General features: G+C 44.5%; 1 protein-coding gene across 2 annotated transcripts in view; it reads left to right on the top strand.

Moving 5' to 3' along the window:
• SEC22B (SEC22 homolog B, vesicle trafficking protein) overlaps positions 1 to 27743 on the top strand; it is a 173516-nt gene that overhangs the window by 45256 nt on the left and 100517 nt on the right. For both annotated transcript variants that reach the window (XM_077276565.1, XM_077276564.1), the window contains one exon: positions 22433 to 22542. In XM_077276565.1, the coding sequence (XP_077132680.1) occupies positions 22433 to 22542 (110 nt within the window). The remainder of the gene's footprint in view (positions 1 to 22432; positions 22543 to 27743) is intronic.

The raw sequence follows: 27743 nt of genomic DNA, 5'->3' as shown, positions 1-27743 counted from the left end.
TTTTGGTTCCAGTTCACAGCTGCAGTTTCGTTACTGTGTCTGGAAAGCTCTTGTTGATCAGGAATTGCCACTCTGGTATTATGAGTTAATGCCAGAGTCCTAAAGTAATTTCTGGATGTGTTTTGTTAGGGTTTTCTACTGACCATGAAAGTATGCTTTCTGTCTTCTGCTATCTAGAAAGCGGACCTCAAATTTGCTAAAACTATTTTCCTGCTGCGTTTGTTGTTTCATCTCATATCACCGCCAATATATGTGGGGGGCGTCTGTCTCCTTTTGGGCATTTCTCTAGAGGTGAGTCAGGTCTTATATTTCCCTCTGCTAGCATTATTTAGTTCTCCGGCCGGCGCTGGGCATATAGGGATAAAAAGTAGGACATGCTACCTGGCTACTTCTAGATGATGCGGTAGGTTTAGTTCATGGTCAGTACAGTTACATCTTCCAAGAGCTTGTTCCTATAGAGGCTTATGCTAGTTCTCTGGCCATGGAGATCATGACAGTTTGACCGGCCCACTAAAGGGTTAAAATCCTTGGCTGAGAAAGGAGAGAAATAAGAAGTCTGCTGAGAGTTTTTTTTTTTTTTTTTTTTTTTTTTTTTCCTCTGTGCTCTTAATTGGATCACTTGCCAGTCTGTCTATGCTGCAGTCTTTCTTTTTTTTCTCTCTCCTTATAATCTTTGAATGGCTTTGTGTTCACCTGTTAATAATGGATCTTCAGAGTGTAACTGCAGGTTTGAATAATCTCACCACGAAAGTACAAAATTTGCAAGATTTTATTATTCATGCTCCGGTATCTGAGCCGAGAATTCCTTTGCCGGAATTCTTCTCAGGGAATAGATCTAGCTTTCAGAATTTTAGAAATAATTGTAAGCTATTTTTGTCCCTGAAATCTCGTTCTGCTGGAGACTCTGCACAGCAGGTTGGGATTGTGATTTCCTTGCTCCGCGGCGACCCTCAAGACTGGGCTTTTGCATTGGCACCAGGGGATCCTGCGTTGCGCAATGTGGATGCGTTTTTTTTGGCCTTGGGCTTGCTGTATGAGGAACCTCATTTGGAACTTCAGGCAGAAAAAACTTTGATGTCCCTATCGCAGGGGCAAGATGAAGCTGAAATTTACTGCCAAAGATTCCGTAAATGGTCTGTGCTTACTCAGTGGAATGAGTGTGCCTTGGCGGCTACTTTCAGAGAGGGTCTCTCTGATGCCATTAAGGATGTTATGGTGGGGTTCCCTGTGCCTGCAGGTCTGAATGAGTCCATGACAATGGCCATTCAGATCGATAGGCGTCTGCGGGAGCGCAAACCTGTGCACCATCTGGCGGTATCCACTGAGAAGACGCCAGAAAGCATGCAGTGTGATAGAATTCTGTCCAGAAGCGAGCGGCAGAATTTTAGACGGAAAAATGGGTTGTGTTTCTATTGTGGGGATTCTACTCATGTTATATCAGCGTGCTCTAAGCGTACTAAAAAGCTTGATAAATCTGTTTCCATTGGCACTTTACAGTCTAAATTTATTTTGTCTGTGACCCTGATTTGCTCTTTGTCATCTATTACTACTGACGCCTATATCGACTCTGGCGCCGCTTTGAGTCTTATGGATTGGTCCTTTGCCAATCGTTGTGGGTATGATTTAGAGCCTTTGGAAACTCTTATTCCTCTGAAGGGGATTGACTCCACCCCATTGGCTAATAATAAACCACAATACTGGACACAAGTGACTATGTGTATTAATCCGGATCACCAGGAGACTATTCGTTTTCTAGTGCTGTATAATCTACATGAGGATTTGGTGCTGGGATTGCCATGGCTGCAGTCTCACAACCCAGTCCTTGACTGGAGAGCTATGTCTGTGTTGAGCTGGGGATGTAAGGGGACTCATGGGGACGTACCTTTGGTGTCCATTTCATCATCTATTCCCTCTGAAATCCCTGAGTTCCTGTCTGATTATCGTGACGTCTTTGAAGAACCCAAGCTGGGTTCACTACCTCCGCACCGTGAGTGCGATTGTGCTATAGATTTAATTCCGGGTAGTAAATACCCAAAGGGTCGTTTATTTAATCTGTCTGTGCCTGAACATACTGCTATGCGAGAATATATAAAGGAGTCCTTGGAAAAGGGACATATTCGTCCATCGTCATCTCCCTTAGGAGCCGGTTTTTTCTTTGTGTCAAAAAAAGACGGCTCTTTGAGACCATGTATTGATTATCGGCTTTTGAATAAAATCACGGTTAAATATCAATACCCATTGCCGTTGCTGACTGATTTGTTTGCTCGCATAAAGGGGGCCAAGTGGTTCTCTAAGATTGATCTCCGTGGGGCGTATAATTTGGTGCGGATCAGGCAGGGGGATGAGTGGAAAACCGCATTTAATACGCCCGAGGGCCACTTTGAGTATTTGGTGATGCCTTTTGGTCTTTCTAATGCCCCTTCAGTCTTCCAGTCCTTTATGCATGATATTTTCCGCAATTTTTTGGATAAATTTATGATAGTGTATCTGGATGATATTCTGATTTTTTCGGATGACTGGGACTCTCATGTCCGACAAGTTAAGAGGGTTTTTCAGGTTTTGCGGTCTAATTCTCTGTGTGTCAAGGGTTCTAAGTGCGTTTTTGGGGTTCAGAGAATTTCCTTTTTGGGATATATTTTTTCTCCCTCTTCCATTGAGATGGATCCTGTCAAGGTTCAAGCTATTTGTGATTGGACGCAGCCCTCTTCTCTTAAAAGTCTTCAGAAATTTTTGGGCTTTGCCAACTTTTATCGTCGATTTATTTCTGGTTTTTCGGATGTCGTTAAGCCATTGACCGATTTGACTAGACAGGGTGCTGATGTTGCTAATTGGTCCCCTGATGCTGTGGAGGCCTTTCAGGAGCTTAAGCGCCATTTTTCTTCTGCCCCTGTGTTGCGTCAGCCTGATGTGACTCTTCCTTTTCAGGTTGAGGTCGACGCTTCTGAGATCGGAGCTGGGGCAGTGTTGTCGCAGAAAAGTTCTGACTGCGCCGTGATGAGGCCTTGTGCCTTCTTTTCCCGTAAATTTTCGCCCGCTGAGCGGAATTATGATGTTGGGAATCGGGAGCTTTTGGCCATGAAGTGGGCGTTTGAGGAGTGGCGCCATTGGCTCGAGGGGGCCAGACATCAGGTGGTGGTATTGACTGACCACAAAAATTTGATTTATCTTGAGACCGCCAGGCGCCTGAATCCTAGACAGGCGCGCTGGTCATTATTTTTTTCTCGGTTTAATTTTGTGGTATCGTACCTACCAGGTTCTAAGAATGTTAAGGCGGATGCCCTTTCTAGGAGTTTTGTGCCTGATTCACCTGGCAACTCTGACCCCACAGGTATTCTTAAGGAGGGAGTTATCTTGTCAGCTGTTTCTCCAGACCTGCGGCGGGCCTTGCAGGAGTTTCAGGCGGATAGACCGGATCGTTGTCCGCCTGATAGGCTGTTTGTTCCTGATGATTGGACCAGTAAAGTCATCTCTGAGGTGCATTCTTCTGCGTTGGCAGGTCATCCTGGAATTTTTGGTACCAGGGATTTGGTGGCAAGATCCTTCTGGTGGCCTTCCCTGTCACGAGATGTGCGAGGCTTTGTGCAGTCTTGTGACGTTTGTGCTCGGGCCAAGCCTTGTTGTTCTCGGGCTAGTGGATTATTGTTGCCCTTGCCTATTCCTAAGAGGCCTTGGACACACATCTCGATGGATTTTATTTCAGATCTGCCTGTTTCTCAGAAGATGTCTGTCATCTGGGTGGTGTGTGACCGTTTTTCTAAGATGGTTCATTTGGTTCCCCTGCCCAAATTGCCTTCTTCTTCCGAGTTGGTGCCCCTGTTTTTTCAAAATGTTGTTCGTTTGCATGGTATTCCTGAGAATATCGTTTCTGACAGAGGAACCCAATTTGTGTCTAGATTTTGGCGGGCATTTTGTGCTAGGATGGGCATAGATTTGTCTTTTTCGTCTGCTTTTCACCCTCAGACTAATGGCCAGACCGAGCGGACTAATCAGACCCTGGAGACATATCTGAGGTGTTTTGTGTCTGCTGACCAGGATGATTGGGTTGCTTTTTTGCCATTGGCGGAGTTCGCCCTCAATAATCGGGCCAGCTCTGCCACCTTGGTTTCCCCGTTTTTCTGTAATTCGGGGTTCCATCCTCGATTTTCCTCCGGTCAGATGGAATCCTCGGATTGTCCTGGAGTGGATGCGGTGGTGGAGAGATTGCATCATATCTGGGGGCAGGTGATGGACAATTTAAAGTTGTCCCAGGAGAAGACTCAGCTTTTTGCCAACCGTCACCGTCGTGTTGGTCCTCGGCTTTGTGTTGGAGATTTGGTGTGGTTGTCTTCTCGTTTTGTCCCTATGAGGGTCTCATCTCCTAAGTTTAAGCCTCGGTTCATCGGTCCGTATAAAATATTGGAGATTCTTAACCCTGTTTCCTTCCGTTTGGACCTCCCTGCATCCTTTTCTATTCATAACGTTTTTCATCGGTCGTTATTGCGCAGGTATGAGGCACCGGTTGTGCCTTCCGTTGAGCCTCCTGCTCCGGTGTTGGTTGAGGGTGAGTTGGAGTACGTTGTGGAAAAAATCCTAGACTCCCGTGTTTCCAGACGGAGACTCCAGTATCTGGTCAAGTGGAAGGGATACGGCCAGGAGGATAATTCTTGGGTCACTGCATCTGATGTTCATGCCTCTGATCTGGTTCGTGCCTTTCATAGGGCCCATCCTGATCGCCCTGGTGGTTCTGGTGAGGGTTCGGTGCCCCCTCCTTGAGGGGGGGTACTGTTGTGAATTTGGATTCTGGGCTCCCCCGGTGGCTACTGGTGGAATTGAACTTGTGACATCATCTTCCCTGTTCACCTGTTCTGATTAGATCTGGGTGTCGCTATATAACCTGGCTTCTCTGTTAGATGCTTGCCGGTCAACAATGTTATCAGAAGCCTCTCTGTGCTTGTTCCTGCTCCCAGACATCTACTAGATAAGTTGGACATTCGTCCATGTTTTGTTTTTGTATTTTGGTTCCAGTTCACAGCTGCAGTTTCGTTACTGTGTCTGGAAAGCTCTTGTTGATCAGGAATTGCCACTCTGGTATTATGAGTTAATGCCAGAGTCCTAAAGTAATTTCTGGATGTGTTTTGTTAGGGTTTTCTACTGACCATGAAAGTATGCTTTCTGTCTTCTGCTATCTAGAAAGCGGACCTCAAATTTGCTAAAACTATTTTCCTGCTGCGTTTGTTGTTTCATCTCATATCACCGCCAATATATGTGGGGGGCGTCTGTCTCCTTTTGGGCATTTCTCTAGAGGTGAGTCAGGTCTTATATTTCCCTCTGCTAGCATTATTTAGTTCTCCGGCCGGCGCTGGGCATATAGGGATAAAAAGTAGGACATGCTACCTGGCTACTTCTAGATGATGCGGTAGGTTTAGTTCATGGTCAGTACAGTTACATCTTCCAAGAGCTTGTTCCTATAGAGGCTTATGCTAGTTCTCTGGCCATGGAGATCATGACAATAACCCTACCCCTAACCCTATCCTTTTCCAAGATGGCGGCGCCCATGGAGAGGACGGCCGGACACCGGGAGGGACATCGAAGCTAGGTAAGTATGGGGGGGTGGGATCGGAACACGGGGGGGGGGGGGGGAATCGGAGGACCGGGGGAGCGGACAAGAGGACCGGGGGAGCGGACAGGAGGGAGGAGGGGAGCGGACAGGAGATCGGGGCAGAAAGGACGACTGGGGGGGCGATCGGTGGGGTGGGGGGGGGGGGCAGATCGGGGTCTCCAGCCATGGCAGATGCTATTGCAGCATCGGCCATGGCTGGATTGTAATATTTCACCATTTTCATAGGTGAAATATTACAAATCGCTCTGATAGGCTGTTTCACTTTCAACAGCCAATCAGAGCGATCGTAGCCATGGGGGGGTGAAGCCACCCCCCCTGGGCTGAAGTACCACTCCCCCTGTCTCTGCAGATCGGGTGAAAATGGAGTTAACCCTTTCACCCGATCTGCAGGGATGCGATCTTTCCATGACGCCACATAGGCGTCATGGGTCGGATTGGCACGGGTTTTCATGACGCCTACGTGGCGTCAAAGGTCGGGAAGGGGTTAATAGTACTTATCATATTTGAAGCATTGTTAGTTACGACAGAAAGAACTTGCTCTTTTTTAAGTTCATAGTCTTGCAGAACCTTTTCCGCCAAGACCTGGAGAAACTCACTGGTGTGATGAGCTTTGGTGTCTTTTACTGCCAATGTCTTGGTAACTATTTCATTTTTGTCACAAACAAATCGGACATTGATGGCAAAATAGTTCACTCAGTGACGTGTGCAGGCATCCATTTTAAGAAACAGAAAGCGTCCCTTGAGAGTTTTTTAAGTTCTTCCTTTTGTTTAAAAGCTTCTTCGATTACTAATTTTTCCCTTCACCATGACAGCACCGCACATGAGAGATGGCATCCGCCCCCAGGAACAGGAAACCTGCAGCAGAGATAAAAGAATCGGGCGGCCACTCTCTCCTCAGTTTGGTTTCCTGTTCCTGCAGGTGGACGCCTGTAGCAGAGCTCATACGTCCGGAGGGATACCCTCTGATGATTCCGGTCCGGAGGCCGAGGTCCGTGGGGGGGACCAGCCATGCTCGGCGGCACTGCGTGCGGTGCTGTCCGGGAGAAGGAGCTGCTGTGCCGCGCCTTTTTTCCCCTCGCTGGACTCCCCGGCGACCGCTCTGGGCAGGAGGCAGGTCCGGGGTAGGGGGCGTGTCCTTCACTGACGCCGGCCGCCGAAGTGAAGGATGACGACTTCCGGTCGCGCCGGAAGTGATGTCACACGCCGAAGGAGCCGGTGTGCTGGACACTTCCGGGCGGAAGCTGTTCCAGAGACGCGCTCCTTCTATATACTGGGAGCAACCGATTAGCCGCTGGTCCTCTACAGCACGCAGTTTGCCTGCTAGAATGACCGAACCAGCGATGGAACCGGGGATGCCTGCACCCAGAATGTCTGAGGAGGCGCAAGCTACCGCGGTATCCGGGGTCCTTGAGGGGTGAGTGCCTTTGTAAGGCAAAATCACACACACTGATACACTATATACTGTGTCTTTTTAGGGAAGGAAAGCCACCTCCAAACAAAAGAATAGGGCTTGTCCACTATGTAAGGAGACACTCCCTAAGCTATATACCAAAAGGATCTGCCAGGCCTGTATAGATAAAACGGTCGCAGAAGAATCACCTTCCTTATTACAGAACATTAAGACAATAATACGGGAAGAAGTTAAATCCACAGTCAAAGAACAGCTGAAACATCATACGGCTAAAGAAAACCCCCCTCCCCCAGCAAGTGAACAGGGGTCGGACATAGATTCAGGGGATGAGCCGGGAGTGTTAACCCCCTCTGATGCCTCAGACTTAGACTCCTCGGATGAGGAGTATGGCCACCCGTATTTCCAATCAGAAGATACTGGAAAACTGCTCAAACTAGTCAGAGCAACTATGGGGGTGGAAACCCCAAAGGGCCGCGGTCAGTTCAGGATAGCATGTTTAGTAACTTGGAGGGGAAGAAGCGAAAGGTCTTTCCCTTCCATGATAATATACTTAATCTAATTAAGAAAGAATGGAAAAAGCCCAATAAAAAGATCTCCATTCCTCAAGCCTTAAAACGCAAGTACCCCTTTGATGATGCGGTATGTGAAAAATGGGAAAAAGCTCCTAAATTAGACGCCGCCATAGCCAGCACCTCTAAGGGGGTAGCATTGCCTTTTGAGGATATGGGAGCACTAAAAGACCCCCTTGACAAGAAGGCAGATGCCTTTCTAAAATCAGCTTGGGAGGCATCAACATGGTCATTTAAACCCGGGGTTGCGGCCACTTGCACGGCACGTGCTATGGTCAAGTGGCTGGAGGAGTTAAGTGACCAAATCAAAAATAAGTGCCCACGACTGGGGAAAGACTGCTGGAGGCATTGCCCTCCCTACAAGGTGCTGCAAAATTCCTGGCAGATGCATCAATTGATTCTGTCAGAGGGGCCGCACGTGCTTGTGCTTTATCCAACTCTGGGCGTAGAGCATTATGGCTGAAGAATTGGGCGGCTGACTTCCAGTCAAAAGTCAAACTCTGTGGAGTACCCTGTGAAGGGCAATATCTTTTCGGTAAAGCTCTGGACGAGATTCTTGAAAAAGCGTCTGACAAAAATAAACGATTTCCACCTCCTTCCTTTCCTAGACGCCGATGGGAGACTTTCCCGTTCGTCCTTTCGGGGATCTGGATACAGAGGGACCCGCGGCCGTTCAGATGACAGGTCTGGCCGGGGCAGACCTTGGAGAGATCAAAAAGAAAAGGGATTCCTTTTCAACAAGCCTCCCCCTAAGTCTGATCCCAAACACCAATGACGCCAGGATTCCGGTGGAGGGAAGACTCCGATGGTTTGTCCACCACTGGGCGGCACTGCCGGCTTCCCAGTGGATAACCAACCTATTATCAGAAGGTCTGAAACTCAAATTCTCCAACCTCCCACCAAATCGTGTGACATTGACCCAAGTGGCAGAAAAAAATCAGGCCACGCTGGAAAGAGAAGTTCATCTCCTCATACAAAAAGAGGTATTAGTAAAGGTTCTTCATCAGGAAATGGGGAAAGGGTTCTACAGCACCCTGTTCCTAACGCCAAAACCAGACGGCTCGTTGAGAGTGATATTCAACTTGAGGGCCTTAAATCGTTACATTCATATAGAGAAATTCAAGATGGAGACTCTAAGGACGGCGATAAAAGTGCTCAACCCAAACTGTTATATGGTAGTAATCGATCTTACAGACGCTTACTACCATGTGCCAATCGCAATCCAACATCAGCAATATCTCAGACTTCTAGTAAACCTCGAAAAAACTCCCACCCACCTACAGTATCAATGTCTTCCATTTGGGGTAGCCATAGCACCCCGCATATTTACCAAAATTATTTCCGAAGTGGCGTCCTTCATCAGGAAACAAGACATATTACTGGTGCCTTATTTGGACGATTTCTTGGTGATAGCAAACAGCAAAGAAGATTGCGAGAAAGCAGTCACAACAGTTCTAGACGAGTTAATGAAATTGGGGTGGATGATAAATCTGAAGAAATCAAGACTTGTCCCAACACAGTCTCAAGAATTCCTCGGGATCCTACTAGATTCCACCAAACAGGAGTGTATCCTCCCACAGAGGAAAATTCAGTCTATCCAACAGAAGGTGCAACTTCTTCAGCGGCAACAATCTATCTCTCTACGGAATGCAATGTCACTCCTGGGAGTTCTAATGGCGACAATTCCAGCAACGAGGTGGGCCCAAAGCCACACGAGAGAGTTGCAATGGCAGGTACTGGCCGAGCAAGCAAAAAATCCTTACAATCTGAATCGGAAGATTCTCCTATCTCTTAAGGGTCCAAAACTCACTAAAGTGGTGGTTAAAACCAGAAAATCTGAGCAAAGCGGTACCGTGGTCATTACAAAATCCAGTGGTCCTCACCACCGATGCGAGCCCATGGGCATGGGGAGCGCATGTGGGGGATCAGGTCCTACAAGGTCAATGGGAGCCCTCAATGATAGCAGCGTCTTCCAATCTAAAAGAACTGTCAGCGGTGAGACAAGCGTTTCTTCAAATAGGAGAAAGAATACAAGGAACGCATGTGGTGGTGTTATCCGACAACAACACAACAATAGCTTATATAAATCGCCAAGGGGGCACAAGATTACCATCCCTGATAGCAGAAGCCAAAGAACTTTTCTTGTGGGCCGAAAACAACCTTCTCTCTCTAACCGGGACATACTTAAGAGGATCAGAGAATCAAGTAGCCAACTTCCTAAGCCGTCACCCATTACATCAAGGGGAGTGGGCCCTGAGCCAGGAAGTCTTTGGGAAAATATGTGCCAACTGGGGCATCTCAGAAGTAGACTTATTCGCCACAAAACAAAATCGGAAAGTGAAGAAATTCTATTCTCTAAACCCAAAAGAACAACCGGAAGGGGTAGACGCGTTTCTATACCAGTGGAACTTCCATCTGGCATACGCATTTCCCCCAATACCGTTAATCTCGACAGTCCTCAGGAAAATTCGGGAAGACAAGGCACGAGTAATACACATAGCTCCCTTTTGGCCGAGAAGGGCATGGTTCACGTGGCTCAGACGCATGTCTATCTCGGACCGGTGGATCCTTCCAGATACATCGGACCTCCTACACCAGGGACCAGTTCAACACCCTCAATAGTCCATGAGCCAAGAACCAAATTTGACGATATCGGTACCAAGCGGAGTGACTAATTCTCTTTGGTATTTTTAGGTAGATGCATGTCTGTAGTTTATTTTTTGATATGATAGCCCTTACATATACGTAGCTTATTAACCCCTTCAGCCCTAGGCCTATTTGTACCCAAGTGCCTAAGCCAATCTGACCTGTGCCACTTCATGGGCTAATAACTTTGGAACGCTTTCACCTATCCAAGCCATTCTGAGATTGTTTTCTCGTGACATATTGTACTTCACGTCAGTGCTAAATGGGAGTCAATATATTTTACCTTTCTATATAAAAAAATGCTAAATATTCGGAAATTTTGGAAAAATCGGCAATTTTTTAACTTTGAAATTCTCTGCTTTTTACAAAAATACTGATACCCCCCATAATAGTTATTAATTTACACTCCCCACATGTTTACTTCATATTGGCATCATTTTGAAAATGAAACCTTATTGTTTTACGACGTAATAGGGCTTATAGTTTTATGCGCAATTTTTCACATTTACAGCAAAACCCACTTTTCAAAGGACCAAGTCACTTCTGAAGTCACTTTAAGGGGCTTACATAACAGAAACCACCCATAAATTACCCCATTTTGCAAACTACACCCCTCAAGCTGTTCAAAACTCATTTTTAAAAACTGTTAACCCTTTAGGTGTTCCACAGGAATTTTAGCATGAGCCAAGAACCAAATATGACGATATCGGTACCACCCGGAGTGACTAGATGTAGTATTTGTAACAAAATTTAATCCAAGTTATGTAAATACACACTGAACATGTCATGTGCATATATATATATATATATATATATATATATATATATATATATATATATATATATATATATATATATATATATATATATATATATGTTACTCCATAATATCTTCAACATCGGACTCTGAATCTGACTGTTGTTCTACTGGCTCGTCTTCAGTACCCTTGTTCTGGCATGTCTGTAATCTGCACATGTCTGTGCACTTCAGGCCATTGCTGAGGCAAGTACACTGAGGAAGTTCACATGACCGCACACACTTGCAGGACAGTAGCTGTATAATAGCTTCTGGTGCTGGTGCCCCTTGCATCCACTTGACAACAAGCTTTCCGTCGTTATCTATCATCCAACCGCAGTCTGTTGGGTTTGCAACCCATCGCTGGCTCTGCAGACTTCTCCTCCAGATCGCAGCCTGGTAGTTTGCACGCAGTGCATGCATGAAAAGGCAGTCCTGGCAAGGAGGGAGTTGACTTGACTCTACCACTCCACGTCTGGCACAGAACAGCTGATAACGGAGCCTGTTTACCTCAGTTGTTTGGGTAGTTGGCAGGTACATGTGGCAGGTGATTTCCTGTAACTTCTCAAAAAGTTCGGTAGACACTTCCCATGAACGACCAACTTCCTGAAAGGCATCCTGGTATGTCTTGTTCATCTTCAACTGCTTGAGTGTCGTCATCTTCCCACGGCCAGCGAATGCACTGACGGTGTCACAGCCTGTAAATGCATGCATACCAATCAATGAATCACATACGCTGCCTCCCAATGTTCGGCTCAGAGTGGTGATATCCAGGAATCTTGTCCGGTTCTGTGTACCGCATTTCTGGAACAGGTGGGATGGGATTTTGTGGCACATGCCCAGACACAGGACCATGACATCAGTATCCTCCGAAGTGATGATGACCGACTTGTAACCAGATTCTGCTGCATGAAGAGCATGGAGAAGGAGGCGTGTGTCTGCTTCTTCTTGATTTGACTTAAGGTCAGCAGCCTCTTCCCACTGTTCTTTGGTGATCTTAAAGCAGAGCTGCTCACATGTGACATACAGCTCCTTCTCCTCAAGCTTCTCCCTGTGGTGTTTCGCCTTCCATTCTTCTACCAGAAACTTTATGAGACTTGCCTTGTTGGAGGAACTACTTAGAAGCTTTTTCCACTGCTGGATGTTGTGCCCATGTTGAATGTTCTTGAAATGGATCCCTGTGCCTTCATATCTGTTGACTCTTTCTGTATCTTTGATGGATGTCTCCTTGTAGACGTCAAAGACAATATCAATGCGCTTGCTCTTAGCACCCTCATGGATAGCGCGACTCATTGCTGTGCCTGCTAGCTGGCCAAATGTTGCATTGTTTCCCTTCAGTTTCTGAACCAGGCTCATCCCATCAATGATGGTTGCAGAGGGCTCGGGGATCACTTCTGCAGGACGAGCATTCCTCTCCAACTCCCTTGCGAGGGCAGCCTTGTTGGTCTTGCGGATAGACCCATCACCATTGGCAAGTGCCCATGGCAATGGACCCAGGGGATGAGTCAAGACATCACTCATTTGTAGCTTTCTGTTCTCAGCTACAAGTATCATCTGGCCAAATAGGTTTCTGTCAGCCTTCAAAATTACCTCCTTGCCAAGACCTTGTCTGCGTGTCTTCATTTGGATGTTAGAGAACGTTTTAAGTTTGTTCTTCGTCATCTTGTCATGAAACAATGTAGTTGGCTTATCGGTACCCAAACGCTCATCCTTGAATGTTTGATATGCATCCTCTCCTATACTGTATGCCCCTTGAAGGTCTTTGGCTACATCTGGTGGTGCTACAGTCGCTGTTGACAAACTGATAAGTTCACCATTATGCTCTTTGTTGAAGGGGTTCACCCAACCTGTCTCCAGCAGTTGAACGAAAGATTGGACATCGGCTTCATCTCTTCTAATCCTAGACACCTGTAGGTCTGAATGGCTGAAGTCAGTATATTGTTGGCCTACCAGGGCCCTCAGCTGCCTCAAGTACATACTGCGGTACTCTGATGTCAGGTAGAACCTGGAAACAGCTCCAACTTTGAGGCTGAAGCCTTTTGTGCCCCCTGGTGTCTGGGTGTCTTTGTTGATTGTCTCTTCAATGGTCTGGTCCACAGGAATTCGTCCAAAAGGATTCTTGCTACCGATCTGGACCGAAAAGCCACCTTGCATGAAGTATTCATGGACCTCTGGGTGTTCTATGGGCAGCCGAGACATTGTGGCATAGTAATAGGTTAGGTATCGGGCATAGTTGACCTTGTCATAGGCAAAACACCATGGTATCATCTGTCGGATTGCTCCTAGGTGAAGCATCCAGTTGCCTTCTCTTGAAGCTCGAACCAGGGCCAGCATGGTCTCGACCATGTCCAAGTATGACATCCAGAATGCTGAGAGTTGTTCATTTCTGAGGGTCTCAAGATAAACTTGAAAGAGCTTCAGGGTAAGTGTGCAAGATTCATTATCCAAGAGCTTTTCGAAGGATCCCTGCGACACACTGATGCGAAAGTTTGTGATGTTCTTCAGTGTTTCATCCAGATGGTGAAGGTCCCTTGCATGGTTTTCTTCTAGCCATGGAAGGAAGTTTTTCTATAAACTGCAGAATTAGGGTAACCAAGTTTGGGTTTGCCGTTAACCCTTGCTAGGTTGCAGGTAAAATTGGATTACAATGTAATATCTGGAAAAAAAATGAAATTTTGAAATTTCGCCTTCATTCTGCTAAAATTCCTGTGGAACACCTAAAGGGTTAACAGTTTTTAAAAATGAGTTTTGAACAGCTTGAGGGGTGTAGTTTGCAAAATGGGGTAATTTATGGGTGGTTTCTGTTATGTAAGCCCCTTAAAGTGACTTCAGAAGTGACTTGGTCCTTTGAAAAGTGGGTTTTGCTGTAAATGTGAAAAATTGCGCATAAAACTATAAGCCCTATTACGTCGTAAAACAATAAGGTTTCATTTTCAAAATGATGCCAATATGAAGTAAACATGTGGGGAGTGTAAATTAATAACTATTATGGGGGGTATCAGTATTTTTGTAAAAAGCAGAGAATTTCAAAGTTAAAAAATTGCCGATTTTTCCAAAATTTCCGAATATTTAGCATTTTTTTATATAGAAAGGTAAAATATATTGACTCCCATTTAGCACTGACGTGAAGTACAATATGTCACGAGAAAACAATCTCAGAATGGCTTGGATAGGTGAAAGCGTTCCAAAGTTATTAGCCCATGAAGTGGCACAGGTCAGATTGGCTTAGGCACTTGGGTACAAATAGGCCTAGGGCTGAAGGGGTTAATAAGCTACGTATATGTAAGGGCTATCATATCAAAAAATAAACTACAGACATGCATCTACCTAAAAATACCAAAGAAAATTAGTCACTCCGGGTGGTACCGATATCTGGCCCGGCTCATGGACTACAAGTACACAGGCTACATCTCACCGCCTGGAACTTGAGAGGGGACTTATACTAACAAAAGGATTCTCGAACCCTTTAGTGACCACATTGCTCGCTAGCAGGAAAAAAGTCACCTCAGAAAAATATCAAAAAATTTGGCAGAAATTCCTGGAATTCTCGGGGCGACAGTTGTCCCAGACAGGCCAAGAGGTCCCGGTAGAAGAAATTTTAGAATTCCTCCAAAAAGGGTTGGAGAGAGGGCTATCTGCTAGCACCCTGAAGGTGCATGTCTCCGCCCTGGGTGCAGGGTGGATAAAAATCAATGTTTTTTTAAAAAAATCAAAAAAATCGGATTTTTTTGATTTAAATCGGATTTTTTTGATTTAAATCGGATTTTTTTCAATAAACTGCTTTTTGAGGAAAATATTTTACCATCCAAAGGTTCTTCCATCATGAGATAAAGCTGAGTTGTTTAACTCAGTAGAATAAAGGCTGTATATGTGTAACATTCACAATGCCATGCTCTTCCAGAGGTTTCTGTAGGATGCTGACTATCCAACAAGTTTGGGCATGTCAACTGAATGGAAAAAGAAACTAAACCAAAAGTGAAACCAAGCTAGAAGTGTGGAATTAAAGGGGCAGTATGAACAAAATGTGGAGGCTATTAATAGTTTATACAATTAAGACATGCTGCTTTTAAACACCTACCTATTGCCATATAGTAAAACAAAAAAGATTTTTACTTACTTTGGGGTCCCCCCCTCACCCTGGCGTTAGATCGTTGCCCCTGGTTTCGTCCGTGTAACTATGGGCGCACATGCGCACTGCTCTCACTTCTCATTTTAATCGTGATTTATATTAAAAAAAACCTTTTGATTTAAATCAGTGATTTAAATCATGATTAAAATCATGATTTAAATCGATCCGATTTAAATAGAAAAAAATCTTTTGATTTAAATCGTGATTTAAATCATGATTTAAATCGGCGTGATTTAAATCAATCCACCCTGCCTGGGTGCGCTGTTTGATCACAAACTTGCTGACCACCCTTGGGTCTATAGGTTCATCCGAGCCTCCTTTACATCTAGACCCTCAAAATTATCTCCCAAGGTGGCTCCCTGGGATCTAAATTTAGTTTTAAATGCTCTAACTGTTTCCCCCTTTGAGCCTCTTTACTCTATTTCAATAAAATCTTTGACCCTTAACCCCTTCACCCCCGGAGCTTTTTCCGTTTTCGTTTTTCGCTCCCCTCCTTCCCAGAGCCATAACTTTTTTATTTTTCCAATGTCAAATGGACATCTGGCCAGACAAAAATGTATAACAAGCTGAAAAAGAAATGCTGGCGGTATATGCAGCAAGGGCCGTCAGCGTTCTTTGGATATTGGAACAGTATCTAGTAACATCCTATTATTATTTTTCCTTTATCCAGCTAGTGGTCCAATTATATTACAGTGTTCTTCATTTTAGCGTTTTTTTGTGGGGATCTGGGGCTTTAAAAGGAGCAAGAGACTGCCGGCACCCTCAGCCCTGACGAAGAAGGTCCGTAGACCTTCGAAACGCGTAGGCTATAGTGCTCCTGTGCGGCATCCGTCCCTAGCTCCTTGCCTTTTTCGCTTTTTGGTGACGTCACCGCAACCACGCCCCCTCTTTTCACCGCTCTTTGTAGCGGTTTTTCTCCTGTCCACGTGTGCTGGTCTCCTGTGTTCCAGGAGCGCGCGGCGCACATTCACCAGGGAGGACGCTCCCCACGTTGCTAGGTGCTTGTGCCGCCCGGCGCTGCAGTCCTGGACACTTCACCGCCAGACACCTGAGCCGCTGGTGGCTCTGTTCCAATATCCAAAGAACGCTGACGGCCCTTGCTGCATATACCGCCAGCATTTCACACAGCAACAACACCATTATCCAGTAAGTGTACACTCTTCTATTATATATACACTTTGATGATTTATTGTGACCTTACTAGGCACTTACATTGGTTTTCTCTGCGGTACTGTTGCTTTTTTCAGCGTCCACTGCAGTGTGGACATAAGTTGCATTTTCACTTTCATTTCCAGTGTGCCGCACGTCTTTTTCAGCTTGTTATACATTTTTGTCTGGCCAGATGTCCATTTGACATTGATGCATTGTCTCATTTAGTTAGCGCGGTGTCCTTATCCATCTATATATTTTGCCCTTTTTTATGACAGATCCAGCACAGTAACTGTTTAGGCACCTGCAGCTCTCTAGTTTAGCTTTTTGGGAGCGCCGGTGTGTTTATCCTTTTTTGTTTTTTTATTTTTCCGTCAATTTGGCCATGTGAGGGCTTATTTTTTGCGGGACGAGTTGTACTTTTGAACGACATCATTGGTTTTACCATGTCGTGTACTAGAAAACTGGAAAAAAATTCCAAGTGCAGTGAAATTGCAAAAAAAGTGCAATCCCACACTTGTTTTTTGCTTGCCTATTTTGCTAGGTTCACTAAATGCTAAAACTGACCTGCCATTATGATTCTCCAGGTCAGTACGAGTTCATAGACACCTAACATGACTAGGTTATTTTTCACCTAAGTGGTGAAAAAAAATTCCAAACTTTGCAAAAAACAAAACAAAACAAAATTGCGCCATTTTCCGATACTCGTAGCGTCTCCATTTTTCGTGATCTGGGGTCAGGTGAGGGCTTATTTTTTGCGTGCCGAGCTGGCATTTTTAATGATAGCATTTTGGTGCAGATACGTTCTTTTGATCGCCCGTTATTGCATTTTAATGCAATGTCGTGGCGACCAAAAAAACGTAAATCTGGCGTTTCGATTTTTTTTCTCATTACGCCGTTTAGCGATCAGGTTAATGCTTTTTTTTTATTGATAGATCGGGCGATTCTGAACGCGGCGATACCAAATATGTGTAGGTTGGGTTTTTTTTTTATTGATTTATTTTGATTGGGGCGAAAGGGGGGTGATTTAAACTTTTATATTTTTTTTATTTTTTTCACATTTTTTTTTTACTTTTTTTTTTAACTTTTACCATGCTTCTATAGCCTCCATGGGAGGCTAGAAGCAGGCACAGCCCGATCGGCTCTGCTACATAACAGCGATCATCAGATCGCTGTTATGTAGCTAAAATGCAGGTGTGCTGTGAGCGCCGACCACAGGGTGGCGCTCAAAGCCACCGGCGATCAGTAACCATAGAGGTCTCCAGGACCTCTATGGTTACAATGCACAAGCATCGCCGACCCCCAATCATGTGACGGGGGTCGGCGATGCGCTCATATCTGGCCGCACGGCCAGATGCGGTAGTTAAATGCCGCTGTCTGCGTTTGACAGCGGCATTTAACTAGTTAATAGCGGCGGGTGATCGCGATTTCACCCGCCGCTATTGCGCGCACATGTCAGCTGTAAAAAACAGCTGACATGTCGCGACTTTGATGTGCGCTCACCGCCGGAGCGCACATCAAAGCAGGGGACCCGACATCTGACGTACTATAACGTCAGATGTCGGGAAGGGGTTAAAACTGTCCTCCTGGTTGCGTTAACTTCAGCCCGCCGTACTTGCGAGCTGCAGGCTACTTCAGTGAACCCCCCTTACACTACCTTCCAGGATGACATAGTAATTATCAAATCTGACCCGGCCTTCCTACCAAAGGTCAATTCTAAATTTCATAGGGACCAGGAAATTATCTTACCCTCATTTTGTCCTCAACCAAAATCCCAGGGAGAGCAAACCTTCCATTGTCTTGATGTCAGACGCTGCCTGCTTCAATACATAGAAGCCACAAAATCTTGGCGTCAGTCATCAGCCCTTTTTGTCACCTTCCAGGGGACAAACGGGAAAAAAGGCCTCAAAGGCAACTATTGCACGGTGGTTGCGTACCGCTATTTCACTTTTGTATTCCTCTTCTGGCCAAATCCCCCCACAGGGTGTTACGGCCCACTCCACGCGTTCTATTGCCACATCCTGGGCGGAAAGGGCAAACGCCTCGGTGGAACAGATTTGTAGAGCGGCAGTATGGTCTTCACCCTCTACCTTCTTCCGACATTATAGGCTAGACTTAGGTCTATCAAACTTGTCTTTCGGGAGAAAGGTGGTATCTGCTGTTGTCCCACCCTAGGAGTCTTCTATTTCTTCCTCTCATGTGCGGTGCTGTCATGGTGAAGGGAAAAAATGATAATTACTTACGGGTAATTTGATTTTCCATAACCATGACAGCACCGCATTAATTCCCGCCCTATCTTGGTGATGGTTGTGTGATTCACAAAAAAAAATAAATGAATATATATATATATATATATATATATATATATATATATATATATATATATATATATATATATATATATATATATATATATATACATATATAAATGTATATAAATAAATAGATAATATATATATACATACTTTTGAACATATAGATAAGAGCTAATATACAGCTATACAATGTAAATATGATACATGAATGTGTACTAACAAAGCGGTCATCTTCCATACTCTGAAACAAACTGAGGAGAGAGTGGCCGCCCCATTCTTTTATCTCTGCTGCAGGTTTCCTCTTCCTGGGGGCGGATGCCATCTCTCATGTGCGGTGCTGTCATGGTTCTGGAAAATCAAATTACCCGTAAGTAATTATCATTTTTCTAATACTCTCTCTCTCTCCAGAGAAACACCAAGCTTGCGGGCCATTTCCCCATTCAGACACAAAGCTGGTCGTGAAAATAATGAAATAGGCACACTATCCTTTACAATAAGCTCTATGATCTGTTTTTTAAATGTATCTACTGTCATTGTCACAGTAACTTTGTCACTGACAAAATATCTTTCAACTGATGGCTGCAAAGTTCTCTGCTCCTTTTGTTTGGCTGGAAGAGCTGGGCACTGGTTCATTGGTTTGGATGCAGTCTTTCTCATCCACTGCTTTCAGTACTTCTGGATGAAAGCGCTGTAAATATCTCTTTAGATTAGAAGTTCTGGTAGGAGCATTTTTATCTTTGCCTGAATATGCACTGATGTTGGCTTCACAGCATTTGTTTTCGTCTGGATCATTTGTCATACACTGACAGACATAATGTTTTCTATCTTGAGTGATGGTGAAATGTTCAAATACAGCTGATTTAATGTGACGCTTCTTTGACATTCTCAGGTTTTTAATTCTGCATTCACAGTCCAAATGACAATTGTTTTTCCTAAAAACAATTGTACAAAATTATTGCCAGGTCGTACAACTGATATAGTGGTCAGTAATACTGTTATTCCTCATGTACTCACAGTTAACTGATGCAAAGTTTGTTGAAAGGATAATACTTCTTACAGTCTTCTTACTTACTGAGCGCCGGCCCTAAAGTGAAAGTGAAAGCACAGCGGTGACGTCACCGCTGTGCTGTTAGGGCCGGAGCTCAGTCAGTGTCAGGAAGCAGACGCTGGGGGACGCGCAGGTGAGCATGTACTGTTTGTTGTTTTTACTTTTACGCTGGTAACCAGGGTAAACATTGGGTTACTAAGCGCGGCCCTGCGCTTGGTAACCCGATGTTTACCCTGGTTACCAGTGTAAAACATCGCTGGTATCGTTGCTTTTGCTTTCAAACACAACGATACACGGCGATCGGACGACCAAATAAAGTTCTGGACTTTATTCAGCGACCAGCGACATCACAGCAGGATCCTGATCGCTGCTGCGTGTCAAACTAAACGATATCGCTAGCGAGGACGCTGCAACGTCACGGATCGCTAGCGATATCGTTACAAAGTCGTTTCGTGTGAAGGTACCTTAAGAAATGTCTCTATCTCCAGCAGAACTGCTTATCACTGTTGTTCATAGTTTGACAGAACATATATATTTGAGTAACATTTATAAAATTCATATGAAAGTTCAATTATGAATTATTAATACATTTTTTTTAAAGCTGGAGTCGGTACATTTCTACCAACTCCAACCAAAACTAACTCCGACTCTTGACTCCGACTCCACAGCCCTGGTATATACCCGTGTGTCATCTCCTCCTGTTTATAGTATGTACCTGTATGTCATCTCCTCCTGTATATAGTATATACCTGTGTGTCATCTCCTCCTGTATATAGTATATACCTGTGTGTCATCTGCTCCTGTATATAGTATGTATCTGTCATTTCCTCCTGTATATAGTATATACGTGTGTCATCTCCCTTGTATATAGTATATACCTGTGTCATCTCCTCCTGTATATAGTATATACGTGTGTCATCTCCTCCTGTATATAGTATATACCTGTGTCATCTCCTCCTGTATATAGTATATACCTGTGTGTCATCTCCCCTGTATATAGTATGTACCTGTATGTCATCTCCTCCTGTATATAGTATGTACCTGTATGTCATCTCCTCCTGTAGATAGTATATACCTGTGTCATCTCCTCCTGTATATATTTTATACCTGTGTGTCATCTCCCCTGTATATAGTGTATATACCTGTGTCATCTCCCCTGTATATAGTATATACCTGTGTGTCATCTCCCCTGTATATAGTATGTACCTGTATGTCATCTCCCCTGTATATAGTATATACCAGTGTCATCTCCTCCTGTATATAGTATATACCTGTGTGTCATGTCCCCTGTATATAGTATATACCTGGGTGTCATCTCCCCTGTATATAGTATATATGTGTGTCATCTCCTCCTGTATATAGTATATACCTGTGTCATCTCCCCTGTATATAGTATATGTGTTTCATCTCCTCCTGTATATAGTATATACCTGTGTCATCTCCCCCTGTATATAGTATATACCTGTGTGTCATCTCTCCTGTATATAGTATATATCTGTGTGTCATCTCCCCTGTATATAGTATATATCTGTATGTCATCTCCTATATTAGACCTCGTTCACACATTATTTGGTCAGTATTTTTACCTCAGTATTTGTAAGCTAAATTGGCAGCCTGATAAATCCCCAGCCAACAGGAAGCTCTCCCCCCTGGCAGTATATATTAGCTCACATACACATAATAGACAAGTCATGTGACTGACAGCTGCCATATTTCCTATATGGTACATTTGTTGCTCTTGTAGTTTGTCTGCTTATTAATCAGATTTTTTTTTTTTTGAAGGATAATACCAGACTTGTGTGTGTTTTAGTGCGAGTTTCATGTGTCAAGTTGTGTGTGTTGAGTTGCATGTGGCTACATGCATGTAGCGACTTTTGTGAGATGAGTTTTGTGTGGCGACATGCGTGTAGCAACTTTTTGTGTGTCGAGTTGCATGTGACAGGTTAGTGTAGCCAGTTGTGTGCAGCGAGTTTTGCACGTGGCGAGTTTTGCACGTGGTGAGTTTTATGTTTTGAGTATGTGCAAGGTTTGTGTGAGGCAACTTTTGCATGTGTTGCAACTTTTGTGCATGTGGCAATTTTTCCACGTGTGCAAGTTTTGCGTGTGGCGAGTTTTCCATGAGGTGAGTTTTGCACGTGTGGCGAGTTTTGCGTGAGCCTAGTTTTGCATGTGGTGAGTTTTGCGCGTGGCGAGTTTTGAGCGGCGACTTTTGTGTTTCGACTTTTATGTGGCGAGGTTGGTGTATGTGTGGTGAAATGTGTGCTGAGGGTGATATATGTGTTCAAGCACATGGTAGTGTGTGGCACATTTTGTGTGGGTGTTCATATCCCCGTGTGTTGTGAGTATCCCATGTCGGGGCCCCACCTTAGCAACTGTACGGTATATACTCTTAATGGCGCCATCGCTGTCATTCTTTAAGTCCCCCTTGTTTACATCTGGCAGCTGTCAATTTGCCTCCAACACTTTTCCTTTCACTTTTTCCTCATTATGTAGATAGGGGCAAAATTGTTTGGTGAATTGGAATGCGCGGGGATAAAATTTCGCCTCACAACATAGCCTATGATGCTCTCGGGATCCAGACGTGTGACTATGCAAAATTTTGTGGCTATAGCTGCGACGGTGCAGATGCCAATCCGGACATACACACACACATTCAGCTTTATATATTAGATAGATAGAGATATATATATATAATATAATATATATATATAATAGGATTTTTATATTTGGAGCTTTATATTTATCTGTGCATTTTATTTTTTTTATGTAGTCTGGCCGAGATTTGCAGCAATATCAAAACCAAGCCAAACAGCTCTTCCGTAAATTAAATGAACAGTCGCCTGCTCGATGTACACTGGAGGCAGGAGCAATGACATTCCAGTGAGTAAATAAAAAGAATTTCATTGTTTTTCATTGCTCTTGATGTATGAAGTGTTACTTGCATCTTTTGTCTCATTGCTATAATTTGTGTGCAGTTATACATCAGCTATTACAGTACATGTACTTGACCTGTAATTGTTCTATGCTCAGGACTTAAGGCTGAGTCACACATAACGAGATCGTTAACGATATCGTTGCAACGTCACGCTTTTGGTGACGTAGCAACGATCCCGCTACGATCTCGTTATGTGTGACAGCGACCAACGATCAGGCCCCTGCTGGGAGATCGTTGGTCTTTGGGGAATGATCAGGACCATTTTTTGTCATCGCTGGATCGGCGTGTGTGACGCCGATCCAGCGATGTGTTCACTTGTTACCAGGGTAAATATCGGGTTACTAAGCGCTGGGCCGCGCTTAGTAACCCAATGTTTACCCTGGTTATCATTGTAAAAGTTAAAAAAAAAACAGTACATACTCACATTCTGATGTCTGTCACATCCCCCGGCGTCCACAGGGTTAAAACTGCTTTCGGCAGGAGCGCTGCTAATGCACGCGCTCCGGCCGAGAGCTTCCCTGCACTGACTGTGTCAGCGCCGGCCGTAAAGCAGAGCACAGCGGTTACGTCACCGCTGTTACTGCCGGCGCTGACACATTTTTTACTTTTACAGTGGTAACCAGGGTAAATATCGGGTTACTAAGCGCGGCCCTGCACTTAGTAACCCGATGTTTACCCTGGTTACCCGGGTGCTGCAGGGGGACTTCGGCATCGTTGAAGACAGTTTCAACGATGCCGAAGTCGTTCCCCTGATCGTTGGTTGCTGGAGAGAGCTGTCTGTGTGACAGCTCCCCAGCGACCACACAACGACTTACCAACGATCACGGCCAGGTCGTATCGCTGGTCGTGATTGTTGGTAAGTCGTTTAGTGTAACAGTACCTTTAGAACATTGAACATTCTTGTTTACATCCAAGTTGAAAACTGATTCATCCTGCCGTCAGCTGAGGAGCTGGTATAAATATATACCTAGGAGCCAAGAAGCCTGGATTCTGGATGATACATTGTATCTCAAACTGTCAAGAGAGAGTTGTTCTGCTGATATATTTAAAAGGGTAGTCTGAAACAAACACTGATTTAATTCTAATCTCATCCGAACCGACGACTTAGCGCACTGTCACTCTACAATAAAAAGAATATTGCATGGTGTCAAGAGCCTACTGAGCATCCATCGGAATTGTCAAATGATAATGCCCAGTCCCTGAAACAGACGTCACTGATGATGCTTCATTTCAGGGTGGGGGCAGACGGAGCTGAACTAACTGCAGCCTCTTCGTCCTGATGACGTGTTGTTTGAGTATCCCTTAAAGGGAACCTGTCACCCCCCTCAGGCGTTTGTAACTAAAAGAGCCACCTTGTGCAGCACAAATGCTGCATTCTGACAAGGTGGCTCTTTTAGTTATGATGCCTGCACACGCTTAAATAAACGTTTATAAAAAGTGCCCCCTCATACCCTGAAATCGCCAAGGAGGCGGGTCTTTCCTTCCTAATCAGACGCAGCACAGCCGTCACTCTGGGCCTGTGCATGCCGGGCGCCGCCTCCTCTAGCAGCATTATCGTCCCTGCCGCCTGCGCATTAAGTTTTTTTTCCGGGCGTGCGCAGTTTCGATGCTCTTTGTACTTACAGCGCAGGCGCCGCTGCACAAAGTAGCTCTTTTAGTTACAAACGCCTGAGGGGGGTGACAGGTTCCCTTTAAACAGAAAAAAACTGATCGGCATATCCAAACTAGTCATCCTCAATAATCAGAACCTCCCACTCCCATGTCTAAGACTTTTCACGTGCTGCACCAATTTTTTTGAATGCACTGCCCAGGTTAATACGATTAATCCCCAATCCCCACATTTTTAAACGTGCACTAAAAATGCATTTGTTCAGACTGGCCTACCTCCTCAGCGAATAAACCTAACTATCCCTGTGTTGCCCATTCAACCATTTTTACCATAAATAGGTTCCTTGTATCATGTTCTCACATGCTTTATGCATTTAATAGCCCTCTTTGTCTGTACTGTTAAATACTTACACTACAGACCAAAAGTTTGGACACAACTTCTCATTTAAAGTGTGAAACAACTGAAATTATGTCTGATATTCTAGGTTCTTCAAAGTAGCCACCTTTTGCTTTGATGACTGCTTTGCACACTCTTGGCATTCTCTTGATCAGTTTCACTGAGTGGCGACACGGGATTTCCGGGACAGACAGACAGAAAGACTGAAGTGACCCTTAGACAATTATATAGTAGATAATTTCAGTTGTTTCACACTTTTTTGTTAAGTATATAATTCCACATGTGTTAATTCATAGTTTTGATGCCTTCAGTGTGAATGTACAATTTTCATAGTCCTGAAAATACAGAAAAATCTTGAAATGAGAAGGTGTGTCCAAACTTTTGGTCTGTACTGTAGGCTGATAACCGGTTAAAGCAGCATTACACGAACACCAGGTTCTTAAATTATGGCTGGTATGAACAACGAAAGCAATTGTTACCATCCTCCTTTCGTGTCTCCCCTATTTCCTCATAGATTGTAAGCTTGCGAGGAGAGCCCTCATTCCTCTTGGTATCTGTTTTGAACTATGTGTTTATTGTTTTGCTGTAATGTCTATTGTCTGTACAAGTCCCCTCTAAAATGTAAAGTGCTGCGGAATATGTTGGCGCTATAGAAATAAAATTATTATAATATGAAATATAGAAAAATGGAATTGCAATATTGCTGCTGAAAAAATTACTACATAAAAAATTAAGGTACTTAGAGCATAAATTGGCCAATTCATGAGAGTCCAACACATTCTTGTCTTATAAATTGTAGGCTTTTCAAACCAGGAGAGGTGTCATGTCAGGTTAGGTCCCCAACAATAAGATACTTCTTGTCGTTGGCTGTTGGGCTCTCATGAATTGAACTATTTATGCTCTAAGTACCTTCATTTTTTTCTGTAGCATTATTGCAGTTCTATTTTTCTATATTTCATATGTATGTATTACAGCATTCTATGGCAGTAATATTATTATTATTGTTTATTATTATAGTGCCATTTATTCCATGGTGCTTTAGATGTGAAAAGGGGTATGCATAATAAAAACAAGTACAATAATCTTAAACAAGTCACCGACTGGTACAGGAGAAGAGAGACCCTGCCTATGAGGGCTCACAGTTTAAAAAGAATAGGTGAGGATCCAGTAGGTGATGGTGGAGTTGGTCGTGCAGCGGTATGGTGGAAAGAGGGTTACTGCAGGTTGCAGACTTGTTGGATTAGGTGGGTCTTTAGGTTCCTTTTGAAGACTTCCACGGTATGTGACTCTGATATGTTAGGGTAGAGAGTTCCAGAGTAAAGGGGTGCACATGAGAAATCTTGTATGTGATTGTGGGAAGAGGAGATAAGAGGGAGAGTAGAAAAGTAGATGTTGTGAGGATCAGAGATTGCGTGCAGGTAAGTAACGGGAGACTAGGTCACAGATATCTGGAGGAGACAGGTTGTGGATGGCTTTGTATGCCATGGTTAGGGTTTTGAACTGGAGCCTCTGGGCAACGGGGAGCCAGTGAAGGAATTGACAGAGAGGAGAGGCCGTAAAACAGTGGGGGGGACAGGTGGATTAATCAGGCAGCAAAGTTTTGGATAGATTGGAGGGGTGTGAGAGTGTTAGAAGGGAGGCCACAAAATAGGAGGTTGTAGTAGTCAAGGCGAGTGATGAGGGCATGCACTAGTGTTTTTGTAGATTCTTGATTAAGGAATGTGCTGATCCGGGAAATATTTTTGAGTTTGAGTCGGCAGTAAGTGCAAAGGGCATGGATATATGTTTTGAAGGAGAGATCAGAGTCCAGGGTTACCCTGAGGCAATGAGTTTGTGAAACTGGGGAGAATGAGCAGACATTTACTTTAATGGATAGGTGTGTTGGGGGGGGGGTTAAGTGAGAGTGGGGAAAGATGATGAATTCTATTTTGTCCATGTTAAGTTTTAGAAATCTAGAAGAGGAGGAGGATGATATAGCGGACAGAGATTGTGGGATTCTGATTAGTAAGGAGGTGATATCTGGTCCAGAGAGGTAGATCTTTGTGTCATGCGCTTTGAGATGATACTCGAAGCCGGTGGATTCTGAGCTGTGCCAGACCTGTAAATGGAGAAGGTCCAGGGTCCTAGAACAGAATCAACAGGAGACTAGATGAGGAGGGGATGTGGTAGAATGTCTGGTCTGTTAGGTAAGAAGAGATCTAAGATAGGGCCAAGTCTGTGATGTCAAGAGATGAGAGAATCTGTAGTAAGAAGGAATGATTGACTGTGTCAAAAGCAGATGACAGATCCAGGAGAAGGACAGAGTAGTGTCGTTTGGATTTGGAGGTTAGTAGGTCATTGGTGACTTTAGTGAGGGCATTTTTGGTTGAATGATGCGGTCGGAAGCCAGACTGTAATCGGTCGAAGAGGGAGCAGGAAGTGAAATGGGAGGACAGATCAACATGGATGTTTTGTTCCAGTAAGGTTGAGGCATAGGTGAGAAGTGACATGGGACAATAGCTAGACACAGAGGATGGGTCAAGGGAGGGCTTTTTGAGGATAGGTGTGATCGAGGCATGTTTGAAGCATGAGGGAAAAACACCCATTGTTAGTTATAGTTTAAGGAGATGGATTAGGGTTGGGATGAAGACTATGGTGAGGTTTGGAAGGAGGTGGGACGGGATCGGGTCGAGTGCACAGGTGGTGAGATGTGATCTTCAGACAAGAGAGGAAAGTTGATTTTCTGTAATGGTGGATAAACTGGTTTTGGAGGAGGAGGGTCTGTGTGGGCTGTAGGCCAAAGCTATCTCTAGTGTCATCGATCTTCTGCTTGAAGAATGATGCAAAGTCTTCAGCTGAGAGGAGAGGGAGAAGGCGCTAGGGGAGAGGATTGAATGTGTTGAATAATTGTTGGTGGTGAGGGACTATTTGAATATGATGAAGTGGTCGTTGGAGTGGGATCTTTTCCATCACCGCTCAGCAACCTTGGAAGCCTGCCTCAGTTCTTTAGTCAGGCTGTAGTGTCAGGGTTGCCTGTTGAGTGTGCTAGCTTTGGTGTGTGTGGGGGCAACCAATTGGAGAGCTGCAGCTGTTGTGGTGTTATATAAAGTGTCAGTATCATCTGCATCATGTAAGGAAACTGTCTGCGAGAGTGGGAAGGGA

This window comes from Ranitomeya variabilis, chromosome 8, assembly GCF_051348905.1.
Source record: "Ranitomeya variabilis isolate aRanVar5 chromosome 8, aRanVar5.hap1, whole genome shotgun sequence".
Classification (NCBI taxonomy): domain Eukaryota; kingdom Metazoa; phylum Chordata; class Amphibia; order Anura; family Dendrobatidae; genus Ranitomeya; species Ranitomeya variabilis.
The sequence above is the reverse complement of the archived record's forward strand: the minus strand, read 5'-3'. Positions and strand labels throughout refer to the sequence as shown.